Below are 17,755 nucleotides of genomic sequence, written 5' to 3'. Positions count from 1 at the left end.
CGAGGGAGACCTATTTTGAGAGGCGGAGCTCGTCTCCTTCACCATTCGGCGAGGCGCGTTCGTAATGAAAGGAGCGCGTGAGCGGCGCTTGCTGTGACTTCCTCGCGCGTCGGCAGCTACATTGTGTGCAAAGCAGCACGTTGTTGGCTTGTGCACGCTGAACTTTACGCCGCATTAACGGTCTCCTGTCCAGGGAGAAACTAGACGGAAACCAGCCAGCTTCTTTGTCAGGCTCCAGCGAGTTATCCCAGCTTCGGAAAACATGTCGGCCACGGCGGCGAAAAGCAGTAAAAAGGAGCTGAACTCAAACCATGACGGAGCGGACGAGACCTCCGGTAAGGGGAATGGCGGCCTCCTGCTCACCGCCATTTTCACTTTCTTCTCTAACATTATTTTTGCAATGCCGTGGGGCGCCGAATTAGTACCAATTGTTGCGTGGTCTACTTTGATTTTTTCGCTCTGCATTCGGCCCACTTGGACTCTCGGCACCGGCTACATTTGGTGCTGCGTTGTGTTCGCGTTTCGAGGATAGCCGTTAGCTTGGCGGCTAGCGCGCCCATTAGCACGCCGCTGCTCCTGGTCGCTGTTGTTCCGCTCACACCGGTGCAGACTCAGCGAGGCCATGTTAGCTCGCTTATTTAGCGACACCAGCGTGGCCAGTTGTGTCGTTCACCCAAAAGACGAGTGCTCAAACACGATGGTGGAACGCAATATTCCGGCGTGTGGCTGTGAAATTAGTTCCAAGTTGTAGATTACTGCTTACATTGCGATCATGGGGCGGAATAAAGTTTTGCCATTCAATTTGGGCATTAGCGCTTAGCCGGCTAGTGTTGTTGTTGTAGTGTTACTTAAGGCTAGCCGACGACATTATGTTCTGTTGGTGGTCAGAATGTATTACGGTATTATGTGGCACAAATGAGTTACGTGGTCATTTTTTTTTAAGGACATATCGAAGCAGGTAGTGTGCGGTTTGAGTGAGGCAACGTCCGGGCAACTGCTCCCAACTATGCTCTCACGGTATCGAGGCTGCGTGCAGTCAGATGTCCCACATTTAAACCACGCGGCCTTGTCGGCAGCAGCCCCTAGAAAACGGCACAAGTCTGAGTCGCTAGAGCTGCAGCTATTGGCCGCTCACGTTGCCCCTAATGTTCATCGAGGAACCCGCGGGACAATCGCAGCCGTCAACTAACGTGTAATAGCGGCGAATTAAAAAATAATAATAATAATAATGGGGGGAGAAAAGAAAAGAGAAAAAAAAAAGTCGTAAACAAAGCCGCTACTGGATTTCACGTTGTGGACGAGTTTTGAGTAATGGCGGTAAACGAATTTGTGTGGAGCTACGTAACTCGCTGATTGCAAAGTTGCTCGTCACAAATAAATATTTGTTTGTCCTCGTTTTTTTATGCGTAATTTGATGCAGTGATTTTGTTGTATTAATAGTCCCTTTTTTTTGTTATCTTTTTTTTTTTAACAGAGAAAGAGCAGCAAGAAGCGATTGAACACATTGATGAAGTTCAAAACGAAATTGACAGGTAAATAAATGTGATGACTATTTATTGTGGTAAACTTTAATGAACGTTACTGTTACACTGCTTTATGGCTGTTTGTTTGTCATTACATAGCAAGCTTAAATTATTGTCTGTTCTACCCACACACAATCAGCAATGTCAGTTTAATAGTATCTCCAACTAAATTATTTTTTTCTGAAGGTTGAACGAGCAAGCCAGTGAGGAGATCCTCAAAGTAGAACAGAAATACAACAAACTCCGCCAGCCGTTCTTTCAGAAGAGGTCAGAACTGATCGCCAAAATTCCCAACTTCTGGGTCACCACATTTGTCAACCATCCACAGGGTAAGTAATGTGGCACATAAACCACAAAGCAGCCTTTTGAAAAAAATTTAAAACACTAAGACAACAAGTTTATGTACTGAAACTGAGTTGAGTAAACGTTTGTTCCGGAAAACATTTTTCAACCACAGTATCTGCCCTACTGGGAGAGGAGGATGAAGAAGCGCTTCATTACCTGAGCCGAGTGGAGGTGACAGAGTTTGAAGACATCAAGTCAGGCTACAGAATAGATTTTGTAAGTTGCGTTTGTTGTGCACATATACCGTTACATGCACAAGGCTTTTTAAAAAATGTTTTGTCATCTTACCTTTATGCAATTGCCTTACAGTATTTTGATGAAAACCCGTACTTCGAAAACAAAGTACTTTCCAAAGAGTTCCATTTGAACGAGAGTGGAGACCCATCCTCAAAATCAACAGAAATAAAATGGAAATCGGGAAAGGTATGTGTATTTATCTGAAAAATTGTTTTTGTAAAGTAATAATAAAAAAAAATCCCTTCTAAATTGCATGTGTTTTTTGAATTATATAGTTTTCTCAAAACTATTTAAGTGATGAGCATAATGTTGATTGGAGTTTAAACTTTGTTTTATTTATTTGTTCATCTGCAGGATCTGACCAAACGCTCCATTCAGACGCAGAACAAAGCAGGGAGGAAGAGGCAACATGAAGAGCCAGAGAGCTTCTTCACTTGGTTCACTGATCATGCTGATGCCGGTGCTGATGAGCTTGGAGAAGTCATCAAGGATGACATCTGGCCAAACCCTTTGCAGTACTACCTGGTATGTGTACACTCTTAACTTATAAGGCGTTGGCTTTGAAGTCAACATGCTTAAGATGGCACTTAGATGTCATGATTTTGCTATTTGTGTAGCCGTTTCAAGCACTCAGAAAAGAAACATTGAAGTGTCGCTATAAGACTAACGGGTCTAACTAAACTACAACCAAGTGCTGAAAGATATTCTAATGTCTAGGTTCCAGACATGGACGATGAAGAAGGTGAGGATGACGAAGAGGACGAAGAAAGTCTGGAGGCCATAGATGAGGAGGGTGATGAAGATGGAGAAGAGGACGAAGAGGATGATGGAGAGGATGGCGAGGTAATGCACTTTTCGAAAGTTAGGGTTTAAAAGTTGTTGTCCCCCCCCCCCCCCCCCATCACTTTCTAACCTGACTTTTTTTTTTTTTTTTTTTTTTCAGGATGATGAGGGAGAAGACGACTAAGAAATAACATCTACCCAGACCCTCAACCTTCTATTCCCTGTTTGGTTTTTCCACTCACAATCATGGGCAAAGGTTTTAATTTTTTTTTTTTAATTTTCTTTAAAAAAAAAACAAAAAAAAGAGACAGAGAGAACATGCGCTTCGTTTTCCACTCTGAGGCCGCTTCACCTGTTGGTGCTATGTTCTTGTCTCCTTTTGTCACATTTAGCTTAATGACACTTTGCCCTGTATTGTGAGTACCATCCCTGAAGTCATCTCAAAAAATGTTAATAAAAAAAAAGTATAAAAAATAGAATCAGCACTGCATCATGAGTAGAATTTGAAGACAGTTCACACACAGTTCCTCCTGTTAAAGGTTATGTGGTAAATTGACTAAAGCCATGGTGTAGTTACCCAGCGCTAGTTTACCTCAATATTTTCCTCCCCATTTATTTTCATTTACCCAGTTTGTGGGTTTTGATCCCTTGCATAAACTGTTTTTCCCCCCTATGTGGTTAACGAGTTCCAGCTCATTCCTTTGACTTGTAATGTTTAGGGGGAGGGGGTGGGGTAAGCTGGGGAGGGGCAGGAGTATGTCGGTTACTGGGGAGAGTGGTTATTTTGACACCATTTCTATGGGACTTTTTTTTTTCATTGTATTGTTTGACAGATATCCATGAAATTTGAAATGACATTTTTAATAAAGAACAAAATTGAAAAAAAAAAAGCTTGTAAATTTTGGCCCCAATGCTTCATGGGTAAAACAAAGCTGTTATCTCTTAGACTATAGATTAAGTCTTTCCTTTTTGCTGGGGTTGGGGTGGCTGTTTAAAAACCGAGGTGTACAAGTTGCTTTGTTATAATAATAAAACCTAATATGTTTACAAGTGTTGTCAAGTGGGTGCATAGATGTTTATTTAAAAACAACAGAGTTGGGGAGATGCAAAGGGCACCTGAGGAAATTTTACAAAGTCCATCAGCTAACAAAGGATTTTGGAGTCATTAGTAGGCTAGAGGCAAAGTCTTCTGTTAAGAGACGATGGATGATTAGCGCCAAGAAGGTGTGCTCCGACTCTTCAAAGTGGCTTTTTGTGATGGTATCAGGCCAGTCATTGGGCTGGAAGGCCCATCCTGGAAAAATGAGAATAACATTTCAAGTAAGGGGAGCCTTTTATGTTAACCAATACAATTTAGAAATGCGGTTCAAACGGTGGAATTCTTCCAAGTACGAAATAGTACAACTCTGGTCACTACTCTCACTCAGTTCTACTGTCTATGTATGTACACAGCATGACAACAAAGGTGAAATTTACTTTGTGTTAAACTTCCACATAGGCGTGACTCCCTGCTCCATGTCCCGTTTATAGAAAATGGCGTTCTCTTTTCGGTGTTAAAGGTAGCAGACTAAACTAAATTCCAGTTCCATGACGATCATTTTTTTAAAACATATTTTGGAATCGAGATTGAACGTAAACAGTCACCTTTTTTTTTTTTTTTTGCTCGACTGTTCTCACTAAATCGCTGACGCACATGCTTCCATAGCTGTTGTACAGTAACTATCGGTCCTACGACTACTATCGTTAGGCACAATAATTAAAAACATGTCTATTACGGCGCACACATACATGCTTGACTTTTATTTAAAATAAAGTGCTTCAAATAAGGTTTAACCGCGACATTGGCCGACTGTTGCACCGTACCCACCTAAATGAGTGTTACACCGGGGACAGGTGGCCATCGTCCACGAAAAACCCGGGAACCAGGAGAAACGATTATCTGCCGGCCAGTGCAGGGTCGAGTCGGCCCTTCTAAATGTGATTACTTCGAATTGGTGTCCGTGTGGGTTTTCGAAGAGCTGGATATTAACCCTTCGGCCCCCGACCCATGTGTCGTTGCGGCTGTGGAGCGCCAGCCGACTCGGGTAAAAGTGAATGTCCGTCCCGTATGCCAGCTCATGTCCGCAAGCCCTGCACAGTATCAGGGTAGCGGGGCTGCTGTTCCCCTCGGCACCACACGCATCAGCATGCTCGTATGAGATGGAGTAAATCACGAGAACGTAAAATATATTACATTGAACGAATAGCCTTTTCATTGGCCCTAACGTCACCGACCACGGGCTTCTTTTCCAAACCATTGCTGCTAATTGGTGCACGTCCACCAAGCTAGCAGAATTTAGCCACCTGCTAGCCACGTTGTTAGCCGAAGCAAATGCGTCGACACCTGGCGTCGCTGTTAATCATTACAAATCAACTGTTTCGTGTTATCGCTTCGTACTCGGCGTTAACTTCAACATGGCCTATCACACCGAAGATATACTGATTCGGTTGCTTGGTTGAGAGTTTAGGGAAGCCGAGGGGTGATTTATAGGAAAGTGGCGTCATTAGCTCTTGCTCTGTTAGCACTCCCGCTAACAGTCGGAAGTGCGGCGTAGGAAAGAAACAGGAAATGGCACTCATTTCCAACAACCATTTCCTATGTTTGTTTTTGTTTGTTTGTTTTTTTAAATCTTTTTCTTTTCAAACGTGTAGCGATACGTGATCACTTACACAATACATATCAATGTATATTGCTATATATTTTAAATTTTAGGGCAATTTAACTGAACCAGCCAAATATAGCACAAAAGAATTGTTTGTATCTCGCCACCATTTTGAGTGCCATTGTGTTGTGTTATGTTTCGTTCCCTTTTTATTTGTATTTTATTTGCCTCGAAACTTCCAGGCTCAGATAATCTTACATCGTTAAATTCCATTTGATAGTGACTGTTAGTCGTTGATCTGGTACTTAATGACCCTCGAATCGTATTCTATTAAATGTCACCTACAGCTTGCAGCGGTTGCCACGAGCAACGCGTATCAGCAACTCGTATTCACCAATCACAAACTAGGATACTGACAGAGAGCAAATCAGGGATTTGCTTCCTGGATCCAAACAAGCGTCCGTTGCACAGACGGAAAGTCGAGATTTCCGATGGAAGCCCACTAAGTTTTTGACATTTCGTGTGAACGAGTGTGTTTGAAAACGGGAACTTTTAACTAAATGGTTGCTACCGGATGTGTATCTAACTATTCGAAGGGATGAAAACTTGGGATTCACCGCCGCCTGTGCACGTCCATGTCCCGGAGACCACACCTGTACATGTCCACATGAGGAGAAGTCCCATCAAGAACCAACAGGTTTTTTTTATTTTACTGCCGAATCATTTTCATGATCCCTTTTAGAGGCAATTAACAACTGGCGACATAATCATTGTTGTCAATGTTGCCAGTTTCATTTGACACATGGTTGCTTATTTTTATATGTTGGGTAAATTGATTACCTCAACTGTTGGTATTTTCTGCAACATCTCCAGAACAGCACAAGTGATGCCCAGATGATCAGACATGGAGGAAGACCAAAGGAGAAGAAGCCGTGGATTCCTCCTGGAAGACTGTCCTGCAGGAGAGATGCTGCCTCAAACCAGTGCCAGGTCTCTGCGTTGCCAGAGTTGTACTCAGAAATGTTGAGGAATTCAAGTGGGAGGCAAACAGGTTGCATTGTTTGAGATCTGCTTGGCTATGTCCTTAGTCATAATTGCTTCAACTTCTTAAGTATTAATTTATATTTTTTTTTTGGTACAGCAACATGCAAAGTTGATGTTTTAAAAGTAAATGAGGTAGTATGCGAGAGGAAGGTCGAGTTATAAGTATCACCCTTCAGTTTGTAAGCTACAAAATACGTTTCAAACAGGCGATGGATGGGCAAGGTTCTTTTGTCCACACAGTACCTTTAAGTGCACCAACATCAAACACAACACATTTCTCATGTCTTGTTTGGTTTGAATCTTGTCAGAAGAGACGAGTGCAGCCGCGACTGCAGAGTGGACATCAGCAGGATTCTGAGGAGCATGAAGAGGAAATTGATGCAATGTCTAAAAGCATCAGTATCTTACTCAGAGAGCAAGAAAACAGTCGTCCTAATCAGTAAGAGTCACTTTCAGATGAGAGACGATTTTTATTAATCCCACACTGGATGAGTTCATTTTTACAGCAACCACATTTTTGCTGTTGTCTTCAACATCATAAGCGAAAACACATGATTGTTTGCCTTTCGGGAAGTTATAAATACGGGGCTACATATGCTCTTAATGTCGTAAAGTTAATCCATAAAGTAGTTGGATGAAAAATATAAATTTTTGGATGTGTAAAATATGGTTGCAATGCAACCTCCATTAACGTGAGTTCAGTGAGATCCAGATGTGGGAAATGTTCGTGTGTAATTATTAAATATGATGCAGTTCAACGTACAAGTTGAAATGTTGTCCTCCATCGCCTGTAGGGGTCAACAGAGAGAGAGCGATGTGCTCCTCAGGGCCCTTGTGGAGGCAGAAATTGATGGTGCTGCATTAGCCAATCAGCTGGCAGCACTGAAGGAAACTGTAGACGGCATCGCAAAGGTGAATATGGTTCCTGTAGATCATGCTTACCACACAGTTGGCCCAGAGAAAAATGAATACAGACATAATGAAAATTTCAGAGTTGTTGTGCGAAAAATTCTGTCTTTTCTATTTCTTTTTATTCAGGAGAAGCGACTTTTAAAATCGCACACATCTTCTGTTGCGCGGCAGCAGGACCTGTTGTTTGAGAAGATTGAGGTGTTTAGTCACACAAATCACCGCCTTCGAGAGCTCCTCAGAGAGTGGAGTGAATACGAGGTACAGGAAATGACCGGAACTGTCTCTGACTCTGCCGCCACTGCTGTTTTCATGCCTTATTGTTGCATCCGCAGAGGGGGTCACTGATGTGGGCAGCACAAAAGGATGCGTTCAGGAGGAAGGTGGCCGACAGTGAGGCGGAGAACATTGTCAGTACGATCACACAGACAAGCCTGTTGATTTTTGTCAGCCATCAAACATTTTTAGAGGTTTGTTTCCTCTTCTTCTTCTCTTGCAGCGACTTTTGACCAAACTGACCAACAAAGAGAAGGAGCTGTCCAAGCTCGCAGAGCATTTGGACTTTGAAAAGGTTTGAACTGTGTGATTGGTATTACACCAGCCAAAAGACATAACAGGCTCTTCAAAATAATAATACTGATTATGAAAAACCACAAAAAAAAGCATTACTCACTGCTGCCCTCAACAGGAAAAGACAAAGACGACGGAGGAGCTCACACGAATCCTGCAGTCGACTCGTGACCATCTGGAATCAGAGCTGAACAGAATGGAGAATGAAAAGGTCCATCTGGCTGCTCAGATTCAGGTCTGTAAACATGAAACACAAGATAACACACTATCAGAGACACTCCTCTTGCTTTCATTCTGCTCGCACTGACAGGAAACTTTGCTTGCAGGTACCTGTTGTACAGGTTGTAACAGCGTCTAGAACCTGTGTTATTTGCAGTTATCCTGCTGTGACTGGAAAAATCATATTATCTAGTTCTGAAGTTTTTGTTGCACCTCTGTGAAGCTTCATCCCTGTTCATGCTGCAGTATTCACAGTATTGACAGAGCAAGGCTAAACTGATGACTCACTTATTTAATTCCTTTAGCTCTACAGACTGATATATGTTCTTCTTTTAAGCCGAATTGAGCTGGTTTTAAACTGAACAGAAACAACAGATCTTGTCCCCGCCCCCTAAATTTGTTATGTCAGTGCACCACGTTCATACTTTTACAACCCTCTGATGGGATAATCACAATATCTCCTTTGTGTTTTATTTTGTGGTGCAGAGGATGCAGCAGAGCCACAAACAGAAGGAGCAAGAGCTGCAGGCCCAGCAGGAGGAGATGCACTCTCTGAGGCAGCAAATGGAGAAGGAGGATGAAGCGCGGGGGCGGCAGGACCGAGAGGAGCTCACCCTGCTGACCCAGCAAGCCGAGCGGGCCGAGGGCTCTGCCAGGCAGCTCGTGGCTAAACTGCAGGAGAAGGTCCGCATCCAACAGGCCCGCGGTGTTTGTCACGTCACAAAATATTAGCGCGAGGAGAAGCAGCGATGGCTCCTCTTTACGCTGTGACACCACACACACACACACACACACACACACACACACACACACACATCTCTTCTCGTAAACAAAGTCCCGTTTACTGAGGAGGACACGCGGACGTCTCCGTGTCTCACACTGCATGCAAATGAGCATCTTCATTGGCTGCACTGTCTTGTCTGATGACTTGGCTTCATGCAAATCAGGTTCAAAGGAAGTCCAGGCAGACTGTTGTTCCGCAGCACAATTTCATTCAGTATTTCAGCACTCACGCATTGGATTTTCAGGCATGTAGAAAGTAAAAAAAAACAACAACAAAAAACAAATTCTATTCCTACTTTGAAGCACAAAACAAGTTTTAAAATGTTTGTTTTGTTCAAAGGAATCCCAGCTGTCTCAGGCCCTGTCCAAATCCAGCGACTGGTGTCTGCGTCACTCTAAAGAAGCAGCGGCCAAAGGTCACCTGGAGGAGGAAGTTCAGGATCTCAAACTGTGAGCGAACTCAGCGCACATTCACACTGTTCGCGCTTTTCAGTGTCAACCTGTGAAGTATGGCTCTCATGTGCACGTATAATGGTATCACAATCCTGAGGGGATTTTCTGGGACTTGCTGGATGATTGTGTTGTTTAAAAGGATTCAAAGTCATGAAGTCGAGACAAAAGCAGTGACCTCAGCGATGCTCTTTGTTACTGTTCTGCCTCCATCGCAGTCAGGTGAGCGACCTGAACTCTCAGCTTCATATGTCAGTGGATAAAGTTCGCTTAGAGAGGGAGGAGCTTATGGATCAGCTGCATCACCTCAGTGCTGAAAACACCTCCACCAAGCTGGACAACCAGAGACTCAAGGTAGGAGAAAGTAGCTCTATCAGTGTTATTTGAATTAACTATTATGCTAACTGCATTAGAGTAAAATGTGACTTTCTTTTAAAGCTAATCAAAGGTTATTGTAGAGTTTTCTCTTTGTATATATGATGTTTCCAGGGTCTATTGATGTCATCTGAGGAGAAGCTGAAAGATCTGCAGACAGAAGCCCGTCATCTGAAAGCTTCCCTCAAAAAGCAGGAGAACCTGGTGGAGAAATACAAGAAGAAGGTAGAGTCTGCAACAACATTTCAAAGATTTTTTTCCATCATGTTTTTAAGTAGTAACAAAAAAACATCCCTGGAAAGTTCAACAATATCATCTTGTTTTTTGTTTTTTTTTAATGTAATTTAATGTAATTTTCTCGGTTGCAGGTCCAGCATCTCCGTCTGGACTCGGAGGAGCACTGCTTGAAGCTAGAGGTGACACAGAAGGAGGCGCAGGAGGTGAGGGTGAGCCTGGAGAGGGAGAAGGAGCAGGTGAGGCGGGAGCTTCTGGCCTACGTCCGAGAGCTGGAGACACTGACCGAAAAACTGAGGAGGACCGAGCAACAGCGGCGGGACGCGGAGCAGGAGGTCCAGGCGCATGAGAGGCGCAACATGGAGCACAGCGTTGTCCTCGCTGAAGTCAGGCACAAGGTGAGAGCTCAAAAAGCCTGAGTTGAAATGTTGTCATTATTGTTGTGGTGGTGGGGGATTGGGTGGGTGTGGTGAAAGCGCTGGAAATGAATTTGTCGCAGCATGAAGTCAGGCGTGAATGCATCCTTGAACTATGCACCCACAGGTGGAGCAGCAAGGAACTCAGCTGGAGACGTCCCAGCAGAGGAACCTGCTGCTGCAGGAGGAGAACAACTTGCTCAAAGAGAAACTTCACAGCCAGGAGAGGTACAGACACACGCATGGAAACATTTTGAACCCCTTTTCACGCCCTCCAGCCTGCTGATGTCTGTGTCGTCTGTTTAACCAGGAGGATGGAGGATGTGACGGCAGAAAACGAGACCTTGTCTCAAGCGCTCTCCTCGAAGGAGGCAAGTGTCCAGCGTGTGCAGCAGCAACTGGAGGAGAAGTCGCACGAGTGCAGCGTCCTTTCCAGACAGCTGCAGCAAACTCTGGACGACACACAGAAAGAGGTGTGTGACCCCAAGTGTTCTCTGTCCTAACCATTTCTTTAGGGGTGGCACCGACGCTTCCCTTTGCTTTGGTTTTGAAGTTATCTTCCATCTTCCAGATCACTGACTGCACTGACTTGCTCGGAAGAAATAGTGAAATTTAACCTAATATTCAGCAATTGAACAAGACTTTTCCCAGCTGTTTGGTGTTGAATATATATTTTGTACTTAACTCAGGTTAGGGTTTTGTAAAATCAGATTGCTGCAAAGACTGAATGTTTGGTGTCGACATTTAAAAAAAAAAAAAAAAGAAAATCTAAATTGTCAACATTTTAATACTTTACTTCATTTTTTGTCTTTGCTAATCTTGGGCATGTAATTAATCTCCAATCCAAACTGCAATCTCCAATTTTAAGTTCCCGAACATTCTGTTTTTGTATAATGGAAAAATACTGTCATATTTACACACTTCCAGGTGGAAAACAATGTGCAGAGGGTTTTGGCCAAAGAGAGAGTGTCACAGTCCAAGGCGTTGGACCTGCAGAGTCAGCTGAACAGAGCCAAAACAGAGCAGAGTCAACTCAAACGAAGCAAGGATGAGGTGTGTGGAAAGTCTTCATTTAACTGCAGTTTTAAAAGTGCACATTTGTGAGTCTGTCTCTGTACTACAGGTGCCATCCAAGTGTCTGAGGCACTGTCCTTGTCTGCGTGGTAACTACTTTTACTGTGTTATTGGATCAGTACACAGTAGAGTCAGTTTGTGTCTTGTGTTTCACCAGATGGAGCGCCGCTACCAGAGTCAGCTGCAGAGCATGAAGGAGAGACTGGAGCAGTCGGACTGTACCAACCGCAGTCTCCAGAACTATGTTCAGTTTCTAAAAACTTCTTATGGAAATGTGTTCGGGGACTCGCTGCTCACAAGCTGACAGTAAACTTCTTTAGTAAAGTTGTAGACCTCAAGTAAATGCTACTGATTTTAACCTAGCTTTTGTATACTGTTGTATACTAATTTAAAACAAAATACTTTTTTTCTTCTTTTTTTTTAATTAAAAAACAATATTTGCCTGAATTGAAAATTGAAAATAGTGTGTTATGTACATTTTCCCACCTCCTTTTAATCCTTGAGCAAATTTAATAAAACCACGGTAACTTGTAAACAGTAGGATCAGTAGAATTAAAATTTAAAGGTTTTTTTTGTTTTTTTTTAAATAAACTTTTGAGCCACAGCAATCCTAACCTGAAACGACATATTCCACGATGAACACCTGGATATTTTCATCACATTCTTACAAAAATAGCCCACCCACCCCAAACAAACAAACAAACAAACAAACAAACACACACACACACACACACACACACACACACACACACACACACACACAACTAAGCTTCGGAAAACGGGAATATATTGGCTTTGATTATCAGGGGAAAGCGGGGCCAGAATTCCACGGAGGATACGCACAGATCAGCTGAAGTGAATTTTTCCACATACATTCAAGGCGGCGGAGAAACACAGACATGCAGCTACAATCCCTTCTCGTTGCACTCTCACCCGCCCCCCGGAACACAAAATTACCCCGTTTCGCCTCGGAGCGTGATTGTCGTTACACTCGGCGGCTGCACTCTGCCGAGATGCCTGCCAACAGCCTTCGGTGGGAAACTCTACAAGCCTTGGAAAACTCTCCAAAGGCTAAAATCACATTCGACCCACACTGGTCCGAAAGAGGAGAGGTGAGTGGAATTCTAGAGAACCTAGTGACGGCGGTGAAGGCGCTGGTTTTCCGCCGCGGCGCCAAGCCAACGTCATTTATTAATAGAGTAATGCCATTCGTAATAGCAAATGCAGCCAATTTTAAAAGGTTGAGTCTGAAATCGGTATGTTGTCATGACACGTACCGTCTCAGTCCTCCTCAGGTTTACTTTTAACTTTACTAACAGCAAAAAGGAGTTGCTGATGTGTTTCTTACCGCGCAACTCCAAAGCACATCCCATGCTACAAGTTTTGTTTTCATTCAAGCGGTTCAGACAATTATGCAAAATTATCAAGAAGAATTACGCGGGTTTGCCAAATGTGTTTTGTGGAAATATTTGTCGACGCCGTATAAGCACATTGCAGATGCACAGTTTCAGCTCGGTACGGAACCGTTTCCAAACTTTTGACAGCGCTCGCTAATATGTTAGCATTAGCACTGTTTCTAGTTCGAGGTGTTGTCTTAATTAGCGTCCGTACTGCAACCCTTAAATTGACTCTGGGAAGTACTAACTACACCGAGCCTTAACTATTCATGTACCCCCCTGTTCAAGGCGTTTCAATGTTTTTCTTTGTGACTCCCAGCTTGAGATTTGTTCCATTAATGGCACAGCTGTGTCTTCTTAAAAAAAAAAAAAAAAAAAAAAATCTTATTATTTTTTTTTTAAAAAACAATAACCGTCAAACTGGGGTATTTTCCAGGTGTGTTTTCTGACCGTCAAAGTCTATCGGTGGTTAGAATTTAAGCTCAGTAGATGTTGTACTATTTTTTGCAGGTGGCCACATTCACACACGCTTCAAGTCAACCATACCTTGTCTGTATGTGTTTTTTCAGGACATTTTGTCAGGATGTAAAGAGTCCCTTGGCTTGTCCCCACGTTCCGGGCTCATCCTAGACCGCCTCAACTCCTCGCTCACCCAGAAGAGCCACTCTCAGATCTCTGGCTCTCTGAGCTTCTCTGAGGAGGCTGCCGCCTCGGTTTCTTCCACAGAATCCAACCCTGTTGTGGACTCCAATCACAGCACACCGTCTGCAGCCCGGCCATTCGCGGACGACGATGAGCGCACGAGCGCTGAGCGTTTGCAGGGTGAAAATCTGGAGACGGAAGCCATGGAGCTGTCCAGTCCCGCGTCGCCACCTGCCATTTCCCTGCTGTCGCCCAAAGCCATGCAGGTGGCAGGCTGCATCATCAGATTTCAGCAGCAGCAACGCGAGAAGGCCAAGGTGAGAGAGACTCTTACTCATGCCGCAGTTGACGCACTCAACTGTGTGTGTGTGTGTGTGTGTGTGTGTGTGTGTGTGTGTGTGTGTGTGTGTGTGTGTGTGTGTGTGTGTGTGTGTGTGTGTGTGTGTGTGTGTGTGTGTGTGTGTGTGTGTGAGATTGTTGAAACTGCTCAACAAACTTTTAAATCCATTGTCTCAGTCAGCCCTTAAGGTCTGGCAGGAGGAGCAGGAGAGGCTGGTGGAGACGGTGGCCAGCGCCGAGTCTGAGCAGCTGAAACGCTTTGAGGAATTTATGGAGCTCAAGCAGCGGCAGGAGTACCAGAGCATGAGGGACATGATGGACAGAGAGTAAGACACACAGGCAGCGATGCAATGCAGGGCCAATTAAGTCTGAGCCATCTGATGCGATACAGAGCACTCTGTCCTTCACTGTTTTTCGTCACAGGGCTAAGGAGAGCATCGGGCGTCAAGAGAAGCTGAAAGAGGAGCAGCGAAACAGAATGAAGGTACAGTCGTCATGTATCAAGAGGGAACTGAAACCTGTAAAAGATTGGCTGTATTGAGAGGATTTCTTGGAATGTGATTTGAAATACAGCCGTTTCAAAATCTAACCAGTTTCACTTTTCTCTCCTCCCCTTCATCAGATCCTCAAACTGCGGCTGAGAGAAGCGGAGCAGCAGCGTCTGCGGGCCGAGGTGGAGCGGCAGCGGCAGGTCGAAGGCAGGGAGCGGCTGCGCAACCTCAACACCATCCAGGAGGAGGTGCTGCAGCTCAACCAGCTGCTGGACCCGTCCACTCAGAGCAAGCTGGACGTCACTCCCTCCAGCTTCAGCTCCTTCAGCGCCCGCGGCAACCAGCTGTGCTCCCAGGTGTCCGAGGTGGTGCGAAAGACGACTGAGGTCAGTTGAAGCTGCCATCACCTCTTTTTTTTTTTTCCCTGTGCTGTCTCTGTCTAATGTTTTCTGTCCTGCTCCAGGGAGAGTTCCCCAGCGTGGAGGACATGAACGTGGCAGAGCAGACCCTCCGAGAGATGCGGGCGCTGATCCAGCTGATGCAGGGGGAGGTGGCCAAGGCCCAGGAGCAAAAGAAGAAAGAGAAAGAGGAAGAGGAGGAGCTCAAGAAAGAGGCGCAGCTGAAGGCGCAACAGGAAGCGCAGAAGGCGGCGGAGCAGTCGGCCAAAGCGAAGGCCCAGAAAAAAGGTGAGATAACTGATTCCAAGCAGAAGGCTCGCCAGGTGGTGGGACAGTGTCTGTCTTGGAGTCCTGCCTTGCAAAGAGCTTTCTGAAAAGTGCAGAAAGCAAAACCAAGTGAAGGAAGGATTCAAATCTTCAGGATTCTATCTATTTTCTTCCTCTGCAGGGTTGCAGAACAGTGCAGAAGACAGCACGCTGAAATGGTACAAGGAGCTGCAGGAGTTGGCAGCTCAGTGCGCACAGTCCATCGATCAGCTCAGCTCTGCTAAAGACGTTCAGGTGAGGTGTTTATTTTTCTCCCCGATTTCAATATCAAAATCAAAAAATCAAAAATCTTACGTCCATTTTCATTCTTTCGACTCAGACCAAGAAGCAGAAGCTGGAGCTGCAGAAAGCCGCCACCATCCCCGTCAGTCAGATCGCCTCCGAGTCTGGTTCACAGCTTCGAGAAATCTTCGACAAGATCGACAAGCTGCTGTCGGGCAGGGCGGTGATGTCGGGAGGAAGATCTGTCTCCACCTCCCAGCACCCGCAGGGCCTGGACTTTGTCAGCTACAAACTGGCCGAGAAGTTTGTGGTGAGCTGTGCCGCTGTGAACCTGGCCTGCCAGATAAAGTTTTTCCTTAACCGCACAGAGTCCTTTCACAAATCCTATCTATTTTCTTCAATTAGAGGAAGTCACAGACTGAACAGCCACTCAACTGTCTTTGCGTGTGTAGAAACAAGGAGAGGAGGAGGTGGCCGCTCACCACGAAGCTGCGTTCCCCATCGGCGTGGTGGCCTCCGGCATCTGGGAGCTGCACCCCCGAGTGGGAGAGCTCATCCTGGCACACCTGCACAAGAAGTGTCCTTACTCCGTCCCGCACTACCCGCCCATGAAGGAAGGAACGTCGCTGGAGGAATACCAGAGGTCGGGGGAGGCACAAACTGCCGCCAGTTTTGTCAAACCGAACCAAACGAGCGTCTCCAAAGAGGTTTATCTGATTTTTGCTGTCGTTGTCGCCACGGTAGGATCCTCGGTTACCGAGTGGATGACGATGGGGTCGAAGGTCAAGACAGTTTCCTGAAGAGGATGTCTGGAATGATCCGTCTGTACGCTGCAGTGATCCAACAGCGGTGGCCTTACGGCTCCAAGCAGGCGGTAAATATGGTCTTTGTTTTTTTGTTTTTTTTAAAGGTCCAGCATGTAAAATTTGGTTTGATTTATAATTTTCATATTGGTCAAAGCTGAACACACTGCCTATAAATACCTTAATAATCTTGTGTGTATATATGGAGCAATGGGGGTCTTGCTCCTAGCAAGCAGTTTTTAAGGAAGCCCGCCTGACGGTGCCTTAAATACTCTGTGTCGTTTGCTGCAGTCTGCTCCTCACGGCCTGAACCACGGCTGGCGCTGGCTGGCTCAGATGCTCAACATGGAGCCGCTCGCTGACATCACGGCAACGCTGCTCTTTGACTTCCTGGAGGTGAGGGAGGTGTTGCACGCACTCAGACACACCGGCACCAGCGTGATTACTGGAGTCACTGGACGCCTGCCAGTCTGTGCAGTCTGCGGGCTGCGATGACTGTCACGGCTGCAGAGGTTTTAGTTCGACTGATTAAAATCAGTGACGCCCGAACCTGCAGTGTTCCCTCCAGTCTGTCTGTCTCACTCCTTCAGGTTTGTGGCCATGCCTTGATGAAGCAGTACCAGGCCCAGTTCTGGAAGCTCATCCTGCTGCTCAAAGAGGAATACTTTCCCAGGTCAGCAGTCGGCGACGCCGTGTTCAAACACTCGCTGAGTCTCTCACACATCGCAGCGTCAAGCTGACCTCTCGCTGGCTCTCACAACAGTCTGCCGCCTGTTTCTCTTCCCTCATCTCCAGAATCGAAGCGGTGACCGACACTGGACAGATGGGCTCAGTCATCCGACTCAAGCAGTTTCTGGAGGTACGTCGCCGCGCTCTCCCTCTGAAAAAAATATATATTAAAAACTACAAGTATAAAACACCATGATACATTCTTGTGAGACTCAACCAAACTGTCTGTCGTGCACAGACTTCGCTGCAAAGACGACAGATCAGTCCGGCCAAAGGCCAGTTGAGCACCAACTTCTGGAGGTCATGATGATGGGACGACGCTGACCAATGTTGTTGCACAGAATTTGTAGGGATGCGAAGTTATGCCGAGGAAAACTGATCACAAATTTGGGCTGTATTACAACTACTACCGTTTTTTTTTTTTTTTTTTAAATATATGTATTATATGTTTTACCTCAGGCTAACTTACCTCAAAATATCTGCAGTGCTACAGTGGTCTGTGGCAGCAAAATTCTTTTTTATTTTTAGTTGGCTTGAGCTCAGGTGATCAGGCTGCTTCAGTCGCCCATTACTGTATCGCTGATTATTTTTATAAAGTCTCACTGTTTGACTTGACTATAACATTTTGTTAGTAATTTAAATGAGTTATCATGACGACAAAGGACTGAATCTTCAAAAGGTGTTTCTTTCCATTTCTAAGCCAAAATGATTTAATTCTGATGTTATGGATTCATTGTTTGTTGCCTTTCATTAAATATGTTTTTATATTTAGTAAAGGTACAAATTGATGGTGTGTTGTGTGT

At 45.0% G+C, this 17,755-nt stretch overlaps 3 protein-coding genes across 3 annotated transcripts; all 3 read left to right on the top strand.

Annotated features, from left to right (window-relative positions):
- The first annotated feature begins 92 nt into the window (after positions 1-92).
- On the top strand, positions 93-3,938 carry LOC142902312 (protein SET-like). Its single transcript, XM_076047269.1, has 8 exons — positions 93-335; positions 1,475-1,532; positions 1,710-1,852; positions 1,981-2,084; positions 2,178-2,291; positions 2,460-2,630; positions 2,823-2,948; positions 3,049-3,938. The coding sequence occupies exons 1-8, from the start codon at positions 263-265 to the stop codon at positions 3,070-3,072; spliced, it is 813 nt and encodes a 270-aa protein (XP_075903384.1). The 5' UTR covers positions 93-262; the 3' UTR covers positions 3,073-3,938.
- Positions 3,939-4,773: 835 nt separating this feature from the next.
- Positions 4,774-11,963, top strand: LOC142902311 (outer dense fiber protein 2-like). The gene is made up of 18 exons (XM_076047268.1): positions 4,774-4,972; positions 6,127-6,227; positions 6,404-6,520; positions 6,883-7,013; positions 7,369-7,486; positions 7,613-7,744; positions 7,819-7,893; positions 7,983-8,054; positions 8,172-8,288; positions 8,759-8,956; positions 9,396-9,505; positions 9,724-9,859; positions 9,995-10,105; positions 10,249-10,512; positions 10,658-10,758; positions 10,841-11,003; positions 11,458-11,583; positions 11,762-11,963. Exons 1-18 carry the CDS (start codon positions 4,936-4,938, stop codon positions 11,906-11,908), a joined length of 2,256 nt encoding a protein of 751 aa, XP_075903383.1. The 5' UTR covers positions 4,774-4,935; the 3' UTR covers positions 11,909-11,963.
- A 526-nt stretch (positions 11,964-12,489) lies between these two features.
- On the top strand, positions 12,490-17,736 carry gle1 (GLE1 RNA export mediator). Its single transcript, XM_076046971.1, has 14 exons — positions 12,490-12,716; positions 13,571-13,960; positions 14,160-14,308; positions 14,406-14,466; positions 14,605-14,859; positions 14,937-15,159; positions 15,320-15,432; positions 15,518-15,730; positions 15,873-16,063; positions 16,165-16,294; positions 16,515-16,619; positions 16,814-16,896; positions 17,019-17,082; positions 17,191-17,736. The coding sequence occupies exons 1-14, from the start codon at positions 12,504-12,506 to the stop codon at positions 17,257-17,259; spliced, it is 2,259 nt and encodes a 752-aa protein (XP_075903086.1). The 5' UTR covers positions 12,490-12,503; the 3' UTR covers positions 17,260-17,736.
- The last annotated feature ends 19 nt before the right edge of the window (positions 17,737-17,755 follow it).

The sequence above is a fragment of the Nelusetta ayraudi genome, unplaced genomic scaffold (genome assembly GCF_046127955.1).
Source record: "Nelusetta ayraudi isolate G7.1 ecotype Tasmania unplaced genomic scaffold, CSIRO-AGI_Nayr_v1 ptg000092l, whole genome shotgun sequence".
Classification (NCBI taxonomy): domain Eukaryota; kingdom Metazoa; phylum Chordata; class Actinopteri; order Tetraodontiformes; family Monacanthidae; genus Nelusetta; species Nelusetta ayraudi.
This window is presented reverse-complemented; position numbering and strand designations above follow the sequence as displayed.